The 16,984-nt window shown below is 37.3% G+C and overlaps 1 protein-coding gene across 1 annotated transcript in view; it reads left to right on the top strand.

Annotated features, from left to right (window-relative positions):
- LOC110112466 (DNA gyrase subunit A, chloroplastic/mitochondrial) overlaps positions 1–16,984 on the top strand; it is a 111,757-nt gene that overhangs the window by 10,420 nt on the left and 84,353 nt on the right. Inside the window, exons 2-14 of the mRNA XM_028694993.1 lie at positions 3,012–3,081; positions 3,245–3,348; positions 5,267–5,462; positions 5,574–5,738; positions 6,720–6,764; positions 6,878–6,976; positions 7,490–7,576; positions 7,833–7,903; positions 7,988–8,096; positions 8,233–8,295; positions 15,881–15,937; positions 16,135–16,209; positions 16,358–16,435. Of these exons, the coding sequence (XP_028550826.1) occupies positions 3,012–3,081; positions 3,245–3,348; positions 5,267–5,462; positions 5,574–5,738; positions 6,720–6,764; positions 6,878–6,976; positions 7,490–7,576; positions 7,833–7,903; positions 7,988–8,096; positions 8,233–8,295; positions 15,881–15,937; positions 16,135–16,209; positions 16,358–16,435 (1,219 nt within the window). The remainder of the gene's footprint in view (positions 1–3,011; positions 3,082–3,244; positions 3,349–5,266; positions 5,463–5,573; positions 5,739–6,719; positions 6,765–6,877; positions 6,977–7,489; positions 7,577–7,832; positions 7,904–7,987; positions 8,097–8,232; positions 8,296–15,880; positions 15,938–16,134; positions 16,210–16,357; positions 16,436–16,984) is intronic.

The following is a 16,984-nucleotide window of genomic DNA, read 5'->3' on the forward strand; positions in this document are numbered from 1 at the left end:
GATAGTCTGCTACTGATCCCTCATGCACCAAAGCAAAGAACTGCTCATTAGAAGTCTCCTCCTCGATCAGTTTGGAAGCGTTCGATCAAGCAGTCCTTAAATTCTCCCAAGTTCCGGATGGGCCTCCTCTGATCTCTCCATTGGTACCAAGAGAGTGCCTTCCCTTCTAGACATAATTCTGCGGCTGATAATTTCTCTTCCTCTGTCAAACTGTTGACGGCGAAGTACCTCTCTACTTTGTAGATCCATCCATATGCCGATCCTCCCATGCTCTGCCATAACCCAATCCCCCTTCGATATCCCTTCTTCTCCCTTCAAAATCAGCACCCTGACGGCTGTAAAACCCCTTAGCCCCTCTTTGCTCCGCTCCCACATAGCCATACCTTTCCCCATGTCGATCTCCTCTTCCCTCCCTATGGAAAGGCTCCACATAGGGTCTTCTTTTTTCCCCTTCCACGATTTCCACCTCTTCTTCCTCCTTACGGATTTCAGAATTGGTGTTCTTTGCTTATGGGCCCTTTGCTTCGGATGCCGCCGTTTGTGCTTGAAGCTCCAGCATTCTTTTCATCATATCCCTGATATCGGCCACCTGCCCCTCCATGGAAGAAATTCTTTCCTCCACGGTTTCTTTGATGTTATTCATTTCTCCTTCGAGTCTCTCCTCCAAAGCATCAACTTTCTTGCCCGCCATGACAATCCGGAGTTTGTAGATTCACAAAATCTGGATTTTAGAGTAAAAAAACAGCAACTTCCTCCTTTTCTGGGCAAGAAATTGTTGCTGGAATTTGCCGAAAACAGCCCTCCACCGGTCCCAAGACTTGCTCTGATACCAATTTGATAGGAAATACTTGGGTTCGCAAGTAATCCTATTGAAAATACTTGAGTTTGCAAGCAACCCTAACAATGAATTGGTAAAACAGCGAGAAAGAACACAATAATACTATTGAAATCAACTCAAAACAATAGATTTGATTATATAAGATAAAACAAAGCAAACATAAAACAAGATAAAATTGATCCTCTATTCGAGAGGAGGACGTTCTCTCCCAATCTCTAGACACCAAGTCTAGAGCCCAAGACACCCAAGAGACTCCAAGAGAACAATAATCAAGCATACCTACCTTAGCTCCTTCATCCCCTTTAAATAGCCCTCTCCACCTCCTTAAAACTCCACCTCCTTAAAAACTTCATAATATAAGATATTATTTAAATCATACAAAAGATATCAAATCTTTTAATTAATTAAATCCACTTCCCTAATATAAACTAATTTCAAAATTCCTTCCCCTCTCTCCTATTGCCGCCTCAAGGCGGGCCCACAAGTTGGGCGGAAACAAATCAAGGAGGCGGCTTAGCCCGCCTCTTGTAGAACTGGACCAGCCCCTCCTGGGCCGGTTTGGTTGATTCCGTAACAGAATGTGATCATAAAACAACAGTTTTTTATGCTGAGTTTAAATTATTTTAATTTAAAGTTGGCTTATAACCAAAGAAATATTATAGTGCGGTTGACCTAAATGATTTGAGTGAGTTGTTGGATGAAACATAGAAGCTAGCTTACATAAGGAATTTTCTTAGAGGTAAGATTATAATTGCCTTAGATACATTCTCTTTTTTTGTAGGTTTGCTATCCACCTTTGATCTATTTAGGGGTTTGCATAAAATTGTGAATGAATTTACTGTTTTAACTCAAATGCACAAAACCAACACCACCATCAGTCTTAAATACATCCTTGGATGGAACCAATCGGTAATTGAAATAATAAGGTTGCTATTTTTCCTGCTCTGGACGCACGCTGCTTCAATATGGGATTCATGTGGGTATAGAGGGGAGAGGAGATGCTAGATGAATTGAAGGAAATCTAATTCACTTCATTGCTTGGTTCCAAATAATAAATAGAAATAGCTATTTATAGCAAAAATGATAAGTAAATTAAAAACCCGTTTTAGCCATCCAACAAAACAACTTATCTAATCATGCAAGTTAAATGATTTGATAAGAAAATTCGTTATTTGAATGCTTATCAAATTTATTTATATGTTTAAAGGAAAATATCTCGAGAATATTCTTAAAAAATTCTCTTTTAGCTTTCTTTATCCCCTTCTTTGGTGGATACACAATCATTTAGGGACTTTGCTGAATTTGTTTTCTTTACTTTCGTGTGGAGTTTGAAACATTTCATTTAATTTAGCCTTGAATATCTCCACTCTTTTTCACACCCTTATAATGGGATTTTGAATTGATAGATTTGCGTTTAGTTCTCCATCTTTACTAATTGTGACTTCATGCTTTGGCATTTTTTGTAGAGATTTGGGCTTTGTGATGGATCCTTTTGGAAGCTTCTAAAAAATAGCAGAAATTTATTTTATTGTCTAAATTTATGAGTGCCTCCTAGATCAATCAATTTGGATGATAATACATTACTAGAATACTTGTGGATCATAATGGCATTGCGTAATATCACTGCGATTAAGATATAATCATCCAAATAAGAAGTAAGTTGTGGATTTCAACATTCTCATAAAAGAATATTATTTTAATTTTTTTGATATTAAAAGAATATTATCTTAATTATTTTGATATTAAAAGAATATTCTTCATCTTTGGCTATTTTATTCGCTAAATCTTACTGGATTTTCACCTTTTCAAGCTGGATTGGATTTATGGCAAATTTGATACCCAAAGGCATGAATTCTCGTCCAGATTATTGATCAACAAACTGCCAGCTATCTGGTTTAAACGTGGTTTCTTTACTATTTGTTAGATTTGAAGATATTTATATATGGATTATCATTTTCCACCCATTACTGAGTAGCATCAAAAGAATGGACCATGCTTACCACTATAGAATTTCCACTACTGCTTGTAGTGATATTTCTTAATTTCATTGTGATTAATGTTATTGCACTTAAAGTGACTCGTATTTATTGTTTCAACTTACGCACCTTACCTTTAGTTTTCTTGTTTTATGTAATTTCCACTTTTACTCTCTTTTACTCTGAATATATTGTAGGTATGCAATGCATGAGTTAGGCCTTTCATCTCGCAAGCCTTTCAGGAAATGTGCTAGAGTAGTTGGAGAGGTAAAAGCATGATCTTTTTTCCTATTCATTCTGCGCAAGTGTAGTTTTTCTATTCAATTAATATTTTCTCCATGACCCTTGGAATCAATCATTTTTATTTCAGTTTTGTTAGAAGTTCTTCTTCTTCACTTGCTGCTACTTATAGTTTGTTGCCCGCTTTTAGGTTTTGGGTAAATTTCATCCCCATGGAGATACTGCTGTGTATGAATCCCTAGTCAGAATGGCACAGGTAGATATTCAAAGTTTTTATACATCAACATTTTTTTTGTATTGTTTACTTGAGATGCATCTGCATTTCATACGGTTGGGTTCAGTTCTGTTTTTTTACGATAAATCTGTCTAAAATACACTTGAAGAGAAGTAATTAGAATATTCTATTTATAATGTTTATATTCATCAAAACAACATAGGGTGAAAAAAATCCAACAAATTTCTGGAAACTACTTCAATCACAGCTAATTTGTTTCCTGTTTGCCTGCCTATGGTGTAACGAGAAGTTAAGAAAGGTGGTTCATTGACCATAGATTTTCTTAGGCATGTGTGTAGCCATCTGATATTCATCTTGTGATAATCTAATGATGGAGATTAAGTTTTTCTTGGCAAATTGAAGAACTTTGAACCATATTTTATGACTGTTTGTGCGCACCTTTGGTGCTTTTGATTCTTGTCGCTTTCGTGCCCTTCCAAGTAAAGGCAAGAAATTTTCTTGAAGCCCTTTCTATACCGAACAATTATTACGTCCTCCGACCGGACGTAGAGGAACTTCCGGTCGGAGGTCAAATCGCATCAAAAAATGAGAAATACCGAGCAAATACCGAGCAATACCAAACAATAACGAGGAATACCATCACGTGAAGACCCAATACCGAGTTATACCGAGCTATACCGAGCAAAACAAAAAAAAATACCTAGGAAAAACTCGGTATTTTTTTGTATTGCTCGGTATAACTCGGTATTGGTCTTCACTCTCCTGTATGCACCGACCGAAACACCCATTTTTAAGAGAGTTAGGAGGGAAATTTGAATGTAGGGACTGTTTAGAGATTTCCTTTTGGATTGTATGCATTAAATAGTTTGTTTTCCTAGGGTTAGGGCATCTTAAATTTGGATGAAATTTGAGATCTCTTAGGTTTTTGGGATCTAACGGCGTCTTAGGAAATTTTATTGTTTTCTAAAGATTGATAGGAATTACTTGAGATCTACAAGTGTTTCCTATCAAATTGGTATCAGAGCAATTTCCTGGGCTGAAATAGAAGTCTCCTTCGCTGAATTTTGCTGTGGCCTGTATCCGATCTTGTTGTTTTTGCTGAATGGAGGCCATATTTCGTGCCAAACTTGTTTTTCATTGCTATTGGAGCCTAAATCCAGGTTCCCATGGCATAATGAAAGGTAGAAGTGTTAGAAGGGGAGATTAAACAATTGAAAACTAAAATTTCAGATATGTACACTCAACTTTTAGATGTCAAAAATCAAATTTCAGCCATCCATGAGAAAATGAATGAAAATTTTTCTTGCATGGGGGAGATGTTGAAGAAGTTTGCTCGAGATCCAATTCAAAATGACATTGTCAGAGGCGAGGGAAGCTTCTGCCTTCCGACAACCCAGGAAGCGGGGGAAATTCTAATCTAATAAGGCAATGGAAAGATCAAGACTTGGAGACTCAAAAGAGATAAGAGAGGATACCTCTCATAGAGCCTATTCCTAGGGAGGAGTTGGGTAGAGAGTATGTGGAGAGGCATGAGAGGGTTGGGCATGAGTGGTGCGGTGTTGAATTTGAAAGGAGAGGGGTTGAATATGATCGAAGGGGTGCTGAATTTGAAGGGAGAATGTGGAATTGTGATGAAAGGTTTGGGTGCGAGTAGAGGAGGGATGATTGGCGCAATTGGAGGGAACCATCCCCTTGGGGAATGAGAAATTTTGGAGGAAGCAGTGTTGACGGAGGAGATCTAAGAGTGAGGAAATTGAATATGCCTATTTTTGAGGGAGAGGATGCACACGGGTGTATCTTTAGGGTAGAAAGGTACTTTATTGTCAATAGGTTGACGGAAGAGGAAAGACTGACAACAGTTGGCCTTTGTTTGGAAGGGAAGGTTTTTGCTTAGTACCAGTGGAGGGACATGCGACGACCCATGCGGAGTTGGAGGGAGTTCAAGGATTGCCTGTTAGAATGATTTCAAACTGACAGGGGAGGAGACTTCTACAAGCAGTTCTTTGCTTTGACACAAGATGATTCAGTAATAGAGCATAGGCAGAGGTTCGAGTACGTGGCTAGGCAATTGAACCGTCTTTTTGAGACCGTACTAGAGGGGAATCTCATGAAGGGATTAAAACCAAAGATCCAGGCGGCAGTTAGAGTGATGAGGCCTCGTGACTTTGTAGAGGCAATGGAACTAGCTCAGTTGGTGGAGGATTAGAGGCACTTGGAGAAAGGGATGAAAGACAACAACTTAGGAGCCACACATAGGATAACCACCATCTTTTTGGCATCGAAGGACCTGACACTAGGCACCCTTTGGGAGACCCCGAAGGAGAAGACTGTTAGTGGAAAACCTGGGGATAACTTCAAGAAGATCACAGAAATAGAATTACAGGAGAAAAGGACGAAGGAGATCTATTTTAGATGTGATGAGAGGTATACTCCAGGGCACATATATAAGGTCCGAACTCTACAAGTTCTTACCATTTGTGATGAAGAGGGAATAGAGGAGGGTATCATCTTTCCACCTTGCAGACAAGGTGGGTCTTTGGGAGGGGGGTATTGTTAGACCAGTCCATTGGATCGGTCCAGCCAGTCCATACAGGACCGGTTTAGCCAATCCATACAGGACTGGCTCATGGAGATAGGCGGAAGAGTTCCGCCTCTACTATACGACCAAAACACCCAATCCAACGGAGCTGTTTAGGAAGGATTTTGAGGGAGTTAGGAGGGAAATTTAAATGTAGGGGCTGTTTAGAAATTTCCTTTTGGATTGTATGCATTAAATAGTATGTTTTCCTAGAGTTGGGGCATCTTGAATTTGACTGAAATTTTAGATCTCTTAGGTTTTTGGGCTCTAGCGGCATCTAGAGATTTGGAAGAGATAGGTCCTCCTCTCGAATAGAGGATCAATTGTATCTTGGTATTTTCTGTTTCCATTTCATCAAATAATACAAATTATCTACTGTTTTTCTTGTTTTGTGTGGGTTTTTGTGGAGAATTTTTGTTGTTTTTCAAAGATTGATAGGAATTACTTGAGATATACAAGTGTTTCCCATCAGTCTTTTGGGCTGTTTATCAGAGACAAGCTTTTTTTTTAGACGCTTGGTTGGGTTCATGTTTAATCCACGGAGAAGCAAGATGTTACACAAATGAGCAATTAAAAAAAAAGTGTATTTTCTGCTTTCAAGATGTGTACAACTGATTGTAACATAAACACTATGAGATAGCAAGGATCATTGAACTTTTTTACTGGCATTGATGTTTAGATCCTTTGTTTGACCAATGATGTGAAAATTGATTTAGCAAAAAATGTGCATTGTGCATATAATGCTGACCTCATTTCTTTCATTTTAGTGCTGTTTCTTTAATCGTTATTTCTTTGAATTTGCATTCAATTACGTTTGTACGCTAAAATTATAATCTCATTTTTTGCTTGCAGGCACTCACAGAAGCCATGCTTTTGATGGATTTAGAACAGAATACTGTAGACCTTCATATACTTACTATTTATTTCCTTTTCTTGGATCTGTATGCTTATTTTCTCTCTGTTTAGTCATAATCCATATACTCTTAATTGATCAATAGTAACTTTTTCAGGTTGACTTTGTTCCAAATTTTGACAATTCACAAAAGGAGCCATCTCTTTTGCCAGCCCGTGTTCCTACTTTATTGCTGAATGGTTCTTCTGGAATTGCGGTGTGTTTTATTGATATAAGATTTGCGGTTTCACATCTTTATTTGTTCATATTGATATCCCACTTGCGTGTTAGGTTGATTGGGTTGGGATATGCCATTTTGGGTCGGGCTGGGTAGATCTACTCTGTTTTGTCCAATTTTTGGCTTGGTCGGCCAAGGCCAATTCACTAATGTCAAAGTGAAAATCCAACTTATATACTGTTCTAACGGGTATATTTTTTGCTTTTAATGTATAACTAACCTGGCAATTAACATCTCTACTTATATAATTATGAATTGTATATATTTTTAATTATCTACATAATACATATTGACTTATTATTATAATAATTTTATGTATAATATTATATGATATATCTTATTTATTATATTAAGCCTTTATAAGGTTTTAAAATAATTGTAAATAACTTATGATGCACATAATAAAACAATTTCTTTTTCGATAATGTTCAATACTAAAAACATTATTATTATAAATAAAGACATTCTTTGTTTGTATTACTGTAATCGTAGGTTGGCATGGCAACAAATATTCCACCGCATAATCTTTGTGAGCTTGTGGATGCTCTCACAATGTTGATTCATAATCCTGATGCTTCGGTAAGCATGTCGTTCATCTTTTAAATGAATTTATTCAGATAGCTTTTTGACGTATCAGTTAAAGTAGATTGCAAGGAAGGCAACAATTTCTTTGCATTCTTGTATGTTTTTTTTTTGTATTCCTCTATGACATGAAGACTAGCATAATCTCCAAGGCCTGCCTAAGACTTATTTTGTGGTGTCTAAAAGTTCCTTCTTTGCATGGCTATGCTAATTTACTTGTAAGTTGTAACTGATCATTATCTTTTGTCAAAAGCTTCAAGAACTGCTGGAATACATGCCTGGGCCAGACTTCCCAACAGGAGGGCTGATCATGGGGAATATCGGGTATGTCTAATTTCCCTTCTGTTTTATGCTATGATTTTTAATCTTTATTTAAGACTTGGATTACTTTTTTTCTTGTACTTCAAGAATTTTGGAAGCCTATAGAAGTGGTCGGGGACGTATAATAATTAGAGGGAAGACAGAAGTTGAGTCCCTAGATGAGAAGACAAAACGCATAGCAATTATCATTAAAGAGGTCAAGTCGATCCTATATTTAGGAAATTTTTATTTTTTGCTTTGTTGTCTCATTGGGTTGAACATATTTTCATTTTTTTCCCCTGTTTTTGAGGACTGCAGTTTCTCTTATCTAAAGCTTTGCAACTTTATTGCAGATCCCTTACCAGACAAACAAAGCTGCACTAGTGGAGAAAATTGCTGAACTAGTTGAAGATAAGGTACCGAATTTTTTTCTTGGAAAATTCACGTATTGTATCTATATAATATGCATGCATGTGGTGGAAACAATATCATTTCTGATTTGTACAGTCCCATGCTTTCTTTGGTGGCTAGGGGCAATATTTTAGGCTTACAATTGTGATTGAACTAATGATTTCTTTTCTTTACATGGCTCAATGTGATTGAACTAATACACACCAAACACCTTTTTCAAACGACATCATTATCATACATAAATTCAGATTGTTTGTTCTTTTGTCAACATTTTATACATATTCATTTAGGAACACAATATGTAAACTTTTAGATTGCATTAATTTTTATATTCAACTAATAAGAACTCATTATTAGCTAAAAAAGCATTCAAAAGTTGAAATATTAGTTCAAGAATTTATTAAAAGGAAGATCAGAAAATCCGAAGCCTTTTCATTTTATTCCATATAGTACCAACACATAAATAAATTTAAGAAACTTGATATGTAAGATGCATAAATTATTCTCATAAGACATATCATACAATAAAAACAACATCAAGCCTTTATCTCACTATCTGGGTTCAGCTGTATAAATCCTTTTTCTTTAGTATCCTATTAAGAGTTAAATTCTCATTTAAATCTAATAAAAAAAAGGTCATTTCTAATACTTTCTAACAAAATTTTTTAGGTCCACCTCTACCTTTCTTAAAGTAGGCTGGATCTAATACATTTATTCTCTTAATCGGGTCATCAGAAGGCTGACATTTTATGAAGTTTAAAATTCTTTTTATTCACTTTAGAATTGCTATAATGAATTTATCAAAATATTTCATCAAGCTCATTAGCATCTAGTTTCATGCATTATCTTGGTCATAATTTAGGCATGGGTGAATTATAAGCTTTTGACATTTTTTATTACTGTCAAAATCTCAGTCATCCCTTGGCATTTGATCCCACGGCCAGGATGAGAATCCTTGGGAGGCTCACTTGGATCACGCCAATATCCTTCTATATTTGGGTAGCTGAATTAGGAAGGATTATATTGAGACAATTATGTATCAATTAGAAGCTATTTATTTCTTTATTAAGACATATTGTATAGATTTATAAAGTGGGATAATTTTGTATAATAAGAAGAAGGTATTTTTACCCTTCTCAAATTCTATGAATTGTAACATGGTATCAGAGCCGATCGGGAGGCCTTCATTGTTGAACGATCCAACCTTCTAACGCTGTAAGAGGCCGCCAATTCTGCCAAACGGAAGTGCCGATTCCGACAGTTGCTGTCGCAGACGGAAGCCTCGACTCCGTCAGAACTATCGTCGAAGGAGCCTTGACGAACATCCACGAAGGAGACGAAGGAGCAGAAGTGTCGTACCCATTCGAAACTGTCCATGCGGAAGACGAAGCCGATCGGAAGCCCGATCCGATCGCCGGACACATGCGACTCGCTGGATGAAGCCACCTATCCGACTCGCGGGAGGAAGCCACTGCGACTCGCGGGACCAAGCTCGTGATCGGCACGCATGCGTGTGACTTGGGAGACAAACACCGCCTTCTGCCATTCAGAAGGCTCGCACATCCGGAAACCTTGTCTGGAGGAATCAATCGAAATCGGAAGCTTCGTCTGAAGGCTCGCACACATGGACCTGCTCTTGCGACTAAAGGGACGGAACCTTGCCGGTGCCTATCTTGCCCCGATCCGAGCCTTAAAATCAAGGCTGGGCCGGTTCGGTTAAATAAACCGAGAAAGTCTTAATAAGTGAAAACAAAAACCAACCTTCATTACTGATATAAAATCGGCCTTTATTGCCGTAACTTAAGATCGAAGGGATCTTATTTTGGAAGCCTTCATTGCTGTCCAAAATCCAATAGATAGTCTTCATTACTATAAAAAATTATCGAACCTTTGAAGAATATTGATTCTTTTACCGGCCTTCATTGTCGGAATCGCCTGGGATATACGAATCAAAGAAAGCAGAGAGGAGAAAGCGGCCTTCATTGCCGTTGGAGTCGTGCGGTCCAAACAGCTCGTGCCCTCTATTTTGTGCAAGCGGCCTTCATTGCCGTAGGACATCGAATAAGAGTCGAGTAAGTCCAAACTGCTCGTGCCCTCTGTTTTGTGGTTGTGGCCTTCATTGCTAGAATTTGGAGAAATATTAGTCCTACCGGCTTTTATTGCCGGAATTATGAAAAAATACATGTTCCTATCATCGGCCTTCATTGCCAGAATGTTGAGGAATACTAGTTTTCACAACCTGCCTTCATTGTCGGAATTTTGAGGATAGGTTCCCATCACCGACCTTCATTGCCAGCTTTCTCTTGTGATTGCAATCCTATCTATAACCAATGCAGCCTTCATTGCTGGCCTGCTTGATAAAGTCTTCATCGCTATCATCTGCCGCTGTCACAATGTCTGAAGTTAATTCCTCCCAAAGTTTTGACCAAATAGAGGACTATATGGTTTACTAAGGGACTTGAGCGAGTAATTCCAAGCTGGTCTTCAGCTTGAGGGGGATTGTCAAAATCTCAGTCATCCCTTGGCATTTAATCCCATGGTCAGGATGAGAATCCGTGGGAGTCTCACTTGGATCACGCCAATATCCTTCTATAATTGGGTAGCTGAATTAGGAAGGATTATATTGAGGCAATTATGTATCAATTAGAAGCTATTTATTTCTTTATTAAGACATCTTGTATAGATTTATAAAGAGGGATAATTTTGTATAATAAGAAGAAGGTAATTTTACCCTTCTCAAATTCTATGAATTGTAACAATTACATTAAGTGGTATCCATATAAGAATATTATCTGGTGTATGTTAAAAGTATTGATTACAGATCCTAGATTAAGCTATTTAGAAATCATATTACAACCATTATATTCAACAATTTTATAGATATTATAAATTTTCTGCAATACATAATAGTATTGATGCATCTGATTGGTTTCATGATACTTTGATGATCAGTTGCTTATGAAGAATATGGATATCTCATAATATTTTAGGATGATTAATTATGTGATTATTCTATCCATTCTAGTCCAAAATAATCTTATCATGATGATATATCTTATTACATTCCAATCTCACAAACCCTAAAGATTTGGAAATCTCTAGGCTTATATATAGAGTCTTTTTTCTTTTCTTTATTATTAAGGCCTATATATAGAGGTCTTGTGCTTTGTAAGAGGTTAATGAATGATGAAATGAAAATTTCATATTTGTCTTCTTCTTGTGTGTGCGCTAGAGAGAAGAGAGAACTTTAGGTGAGGTTGACCGCAATACCCGTCAGTCATTGGAAGAGTCCGTGGCTCGCGGCTTATCTTCTTCTTTACTCTTTCTCCCCCACCTGCTGACCACCATTCACCTTCCAAGCCGCCGGCCGTACCCTCCCTTTGCCCCAACCGGTGGCCACCTACCCACCATCCTCCTTCCCATTGGCCTCTAGCCCTCCCCCATCCATAACCGCCGACCAAGCCTTCACAACCGTACCTTCCAAGCCGCCGGCCGTACCCTCCCTTTGCCCCAACCGGCGGCCACCTACCCACCATCCTCCTTCCCATTGGCCTCTAGCCCTTCCCCATCCATAATCGCCGGCCAAGCCCTCACAACCGTCGGCCTAACCTTTTCCCCAAGCTCCACCGCCGGCCACACCCTCCTTTCCCCTTTAATGATGAATTCAATCATCATTATTACTTACCTAAACTAGCCTAAGTAATTGGGAAATAAATTGCCTCAATTTGAAATTCAAAATTTGAATTTTAAATAATTTCTTAAATTAACAAAAGCTAAATTAGGAAAGTTTTAAATCTAAGTCCAATTTGATTTTAAATTGGATTTGATTTAATTATCCTTTTCCTAAATTAGAGAACTCATTTAGGATGCTTTTAGTTCTCCTCCCAAAACCCACCTCCCTCTCTCTAGATGCCGCCGGCCCCCATAGCCCACCTCCCTTGGTTTTCTTCTTAATCCCTAGATCCTATTTGAATTTGAACTCAATTTCAAATTCAATTCCCTCCAAAATCACTTAAACCTGAAATTAATTTCAGATTTATTGGGATTTCCCCAATCCAAACCTAAACCTAACATAACCCACAAACCTCCCCTCTCCTTGGTCGGCCTCTCTTCTCCCCTTGCTTCTCTTGGACACCCTAATTCTTTCATGAGTTTTAGAGCAAAGATGAGAAGACAAGCTTCCTCCTCCCATCTACAATTAGTGCATGGCCGACCCTGATGTCGACCACAGATTCGTATACAAAGCTCAAGGGCAAATCGACATCTTGCAATCCCCCTTCTTTGATCCAGATTGGGAATATGAGGATTCAGTGGAAAGCTGCGTAGATCACATACTCTATCTTCTCGTTGAGACGATTGACGAGCAACGACCAACTGGACATTGACAAATCATCGGCCGACCATCAACTTCCCCTCCGGCTACTTCTTCGGCGAACAATATCTTACGCGTCACTTGTCTTGTGGTGGCTTCACTAGGGTTACTTCTACCCTTTCTCTGCTAAGCCCCAATTTCAAGAGCGAGAGTGAGGGAACTCATGGTGAACATTTCTCGTTGTTAAGCCGTGAATTTTTATTTCATTGCCATTAGTTTTACTTTATGTTCTTGATGTTGCTTGCTAGTATCATGTTAATCTCGTTTGTAATCGCTTGTTATTATATAAACTTCTAACGGAAATTTCTAAGAATCTAATTTGGTGAAACATAAGTTTACAATTAGCAAGGTTAAAGTTCAAATTATTATTAATTTCCAAAAGCAATTCTTGTTTACTTACATTTTTCACATCAGAACCACTTTTTATCTTGGAATCGCATTGAATGCCCGTAAAGAGCAAATATGAAAACAAAGAAAGACAATAAATGGATGATAACAATTCTTCCCAAAATCTTGGTGGCTAGATTGATCGAGTTGATAATCACCATGATGCAATGGATGAGGAAGCAAACAGCCACCAATAAAACTAGTGGGCCAAGTCATATTTCTCGCATGTCAAATGCAAACATGGATAGAAAGGATGTATAAGAGGAGATATAACTATTCAAAATGATGAAGGTAAGTATTCAAAGTAGAGGCTAAAGGTGAGATTTCTATGTATGATGATATTATTGACTATGAAAAATTGGATGCATTGATTGACTAGTTAGATATTTTTACCTTATTGAAGTTTAGACTTATTGCATTGGCTTGGTGGAATGCACATCGAAGATGAATGACTATCAAGAGGTTATTTGGGGAATGTTCACGTAGTTGATACGTAGAGTTCTACATGATGGGCTATGCAGAGGAAGTGGCGTAGTTTAGGGTAACTCCATCGACAATATGTGCAAGAATAATCCACATATTTTATTTTCAAATTACAAATGAACCCTGCTACTTTTCGATTGTTATCCTAGCCATGCTAATATGGCGGTGATGCCACAGTGCACCAAAACCAAGACCAAGGCAATTGGGAGAAATTTGAGAATCATTCAAAGAGGTATCTTCTTTATCCAGAAGGAAGAAGAAAGAAAATGACTAGTGACGGCCTTCCTCTTAGAAAACTAATGCTTCTAGTAAATTCTATAATCATTGTCAAATACCATGCCACACAAAATAAAATTTTTTTAAGCTATATTCTGAATTCTGCCCTAAAAAGTCAAAGAAAGACAAGAAAAAGTAACTGTTACTTTGGTGGACAACAAAGTATTTCAGTGAACAAGGTAGAACCATCTCTATCTATAATGGCAATGCTGAAGGGTATAGTGGTTGTGTCATCCTCCAACATGGATACATGGGATGAGTTATTATGATAGGAAGCACTCGTAAATATCAAGTATTTCCTATCAATCTTTGAAAAGCAGCGAGAATTCTCCACAAAAATCCGCACAAACCACGAAAACAGTGGGTAATTTGTATTATTTGATGAAAGGGAAATAGAAAATAACAAGATACAATTGATCCTCTATTCGAGAGGAGGATTGATCTCTCCCAAATCTCTAGATGCCGCTAGAGCCCAAAAGAAAACCTAAATCTATGAGATCTCAAATTTCAACCAAATTCAAGATGCTCTAACCCTAGAAAAACAAACTATTTAATGCATACATTCCAAAAGAAAATCTCTAAACATTCCCTACATTCAAATTTCCCTCCTAACACCCTAAAAAATCCTTCCTAAAAGGCTCGGGTGGCGTGGTCGGTACGAACGATGCGTATAGGAGGCGGAAGATTTCTGCCTCTGTTCGCAAACTGGTTCCGTCGGACTGGCTGGACCGGTCCAATAATGGACCAGTCTAACATATTCACCCTTAGATTATAAGTCAAACAAGTGGCACTCATTGCCAGTCATCACCATCTGTATCAAGAAGAGCATTTTTGCCAATTTGATGTAAAAATTAGGTTGGATGCCATAGCTCTTCCCTAGCCATTTCCTTTGTATTCAACTTAAAAGGAAAGATTATGACTGATCACCAATGTCACTTGAAGTTTGTAATAAACAAAAATTACTTCTATGAGATGATATATGAGGCGATTCCACTTGACATCTTTAAGTCACCTTCAATGGATCATACCTTCATTTTAGGTATGCTGTGTTGCATTAATGACCTTATTAGTATTTGACAATTGAAGGAAAAACCTTTATGCGGGAAAATAACTGACGTGTCTATGGTAAACATGGTAACAACATGGAAAACTCGTAAACTTATCATTGGAAGCTATAATTTCCTTTAGGCGTTTCGCTTGTTAAAGAAAAAAAAAATCATATTCTCTACCTTAGGAAAGGATGGTGACGTACATATGCAATAACTGATATAGGAGCAAGACATTAATGGAGCAAAAGCTGTAGAAGTGGCGAAGGCTTAGTTATTGAGGAAGGAGTTTGAATGATTACTCTCTTGTCAGTTCAAGAAAATGATAAAAAGAAATCAATGGTTCATCAATTTCAACAAGTTTTAAAAAGAAGAAATTATCGTAGATATAAGTTAAATCAAATAGTACAACCAATGTATGACTTTGAGCAATTATAAGAGTCTCTTAAAGATGAAATTATCTAAGTTATGTATATGAAAACTGCAAAAATTCAAGTTTTTAATAGAAATTTTTAAAAATTCAAAGAAATTATCCAAAATATTAGTTACCAAATGCAACAAAATGGTATAGTTAGGAGTATGGAAAGCTAGTCTTACCTCAAATGAAGTTATTATTTCACAAAGATGAATTCTTCTTAAAGCGGGGCTCATGATCTGACAGTTAGTTTTAGTAGTTGATCAATCATATCATCTATGATCACGATTTAAGTATCAAATCGTGGAAAGATGGAAGGAATCATGTTTACTGGAGTTTTGATGGTTCGATCTCTTAATTGAAATTGCCAGCTATGGTATTCTCCGTTCACAACAGTAAGATCAAAGAGGATGTTCCTTGTAGCCTATAGGCGCGTTTAGATTGGTAACCAAATATCAAAAGATGAAGATTAAAACCTTGAAAGTTGGACTGCAAATTAAAATTTAGATTAATATGGAGTAAGGAATTGAATTTTCAATTCAGGAATAGGATAATTTCTATTTCTATTGAAATTATCTTATAATTTAAGTTTATCTTGTTTGTTTTTGTAGATAGGTATTCCTAATTTTGTAAGTTTATTTAGGAGTGGATTAAATCATATCCAGGCTGTAAGTGCATCCTTCTAAAGGTTTGAATTATGTAGTAAATTCAATTCGCGAGCCCTTTTTACTTCCTTTTGTTTTTCACTGTAGAACTCAACCATCCATCATAGTTACAGTTTATGTAGCAAGAAACCGAAGGGAAGCAATTGCTGGGCAGTGTAGCTGTATCGCTGATCTATCATAATGCTCCTTGTTTCTCGAAGGCCTATCCTGTTGATTTCCTTGCTGCTGCCATTGTTCTCCAGCTGATGCTGATGTTCCTTGCTGGCAAAATACAAGCTAGTTGTTCTATGAAGGAATGATCAAATCCAAAAAGCAAACTTGTTTACAGCAGCACGTAGGAGAAAACAATTAAGGAAATCCATCTACAACTCATATACTTATTTTTGAATAATCCTAACCTGACTTAGGTTATATGTTTAAAAGGTTAGCTTTGGATCATCAGGCTTCAAGATTGTCCAAGATTTGAGCACTGAACCAACTTTTCAGCTTTTGGTTTCCCGTGTTTGTATCACATCTCAAGGGAGCACGTTTGTTACATATTTCTCACACAAATAAATAGACTTTTGGAAAGTTGACGCATATTACAAATGATACCCTATAATGAGTCATTAGCATTTCACTCTTTACTTGTAGCTATGAGGTCATTTCATGCATTCTCTCTACTTCACCAATCCCTAGACACTTATCAGGATCGCATTTGCTACTCGCATAAATTGCCACATTATTTTTATGAGGTGTAACCAATTATTTTTGTACCATTTCATTTGTGATATAACCGGGTAGTTAGGAAGCCCTATTTGGGTGTATTTCATTTGGCTAGGCATTAATCCAACAATATGCTTGCTAATCGAGATAGCGTAATAGCTTGCGTGCAAACTCAATTCATACAAAATGTTTCTTTTAATTGGATGTTGTTGGTAACATTTTCTATTGTCGCCTTGATTCATTGAGAATCCTGAGGTGAAGTTCACTACTGATCAACATGGATAACAGTTTATAGATGTTGAATGTCTAGGCGTATTTTGGCTCGCTTTAATCAACAATGAGATG

This window comes from Dendrobium catenatum, unplaced genomic scaffold (assembly GCF_001605985.2).
Source record: "Dendrobium catenatum unplaced genomic scaffold, ASM160598v2 fragScaff_scaffold_621, whole genome shotgun sequence".
NCBI classification, from domain to species: domain Eukaryota; kingdom Viridiplantae; phylum Streptophyta; class Magnoliopsida; order Asparagales; family Orchidaceae; genus Dendrobium; species Dendrobium catenatum.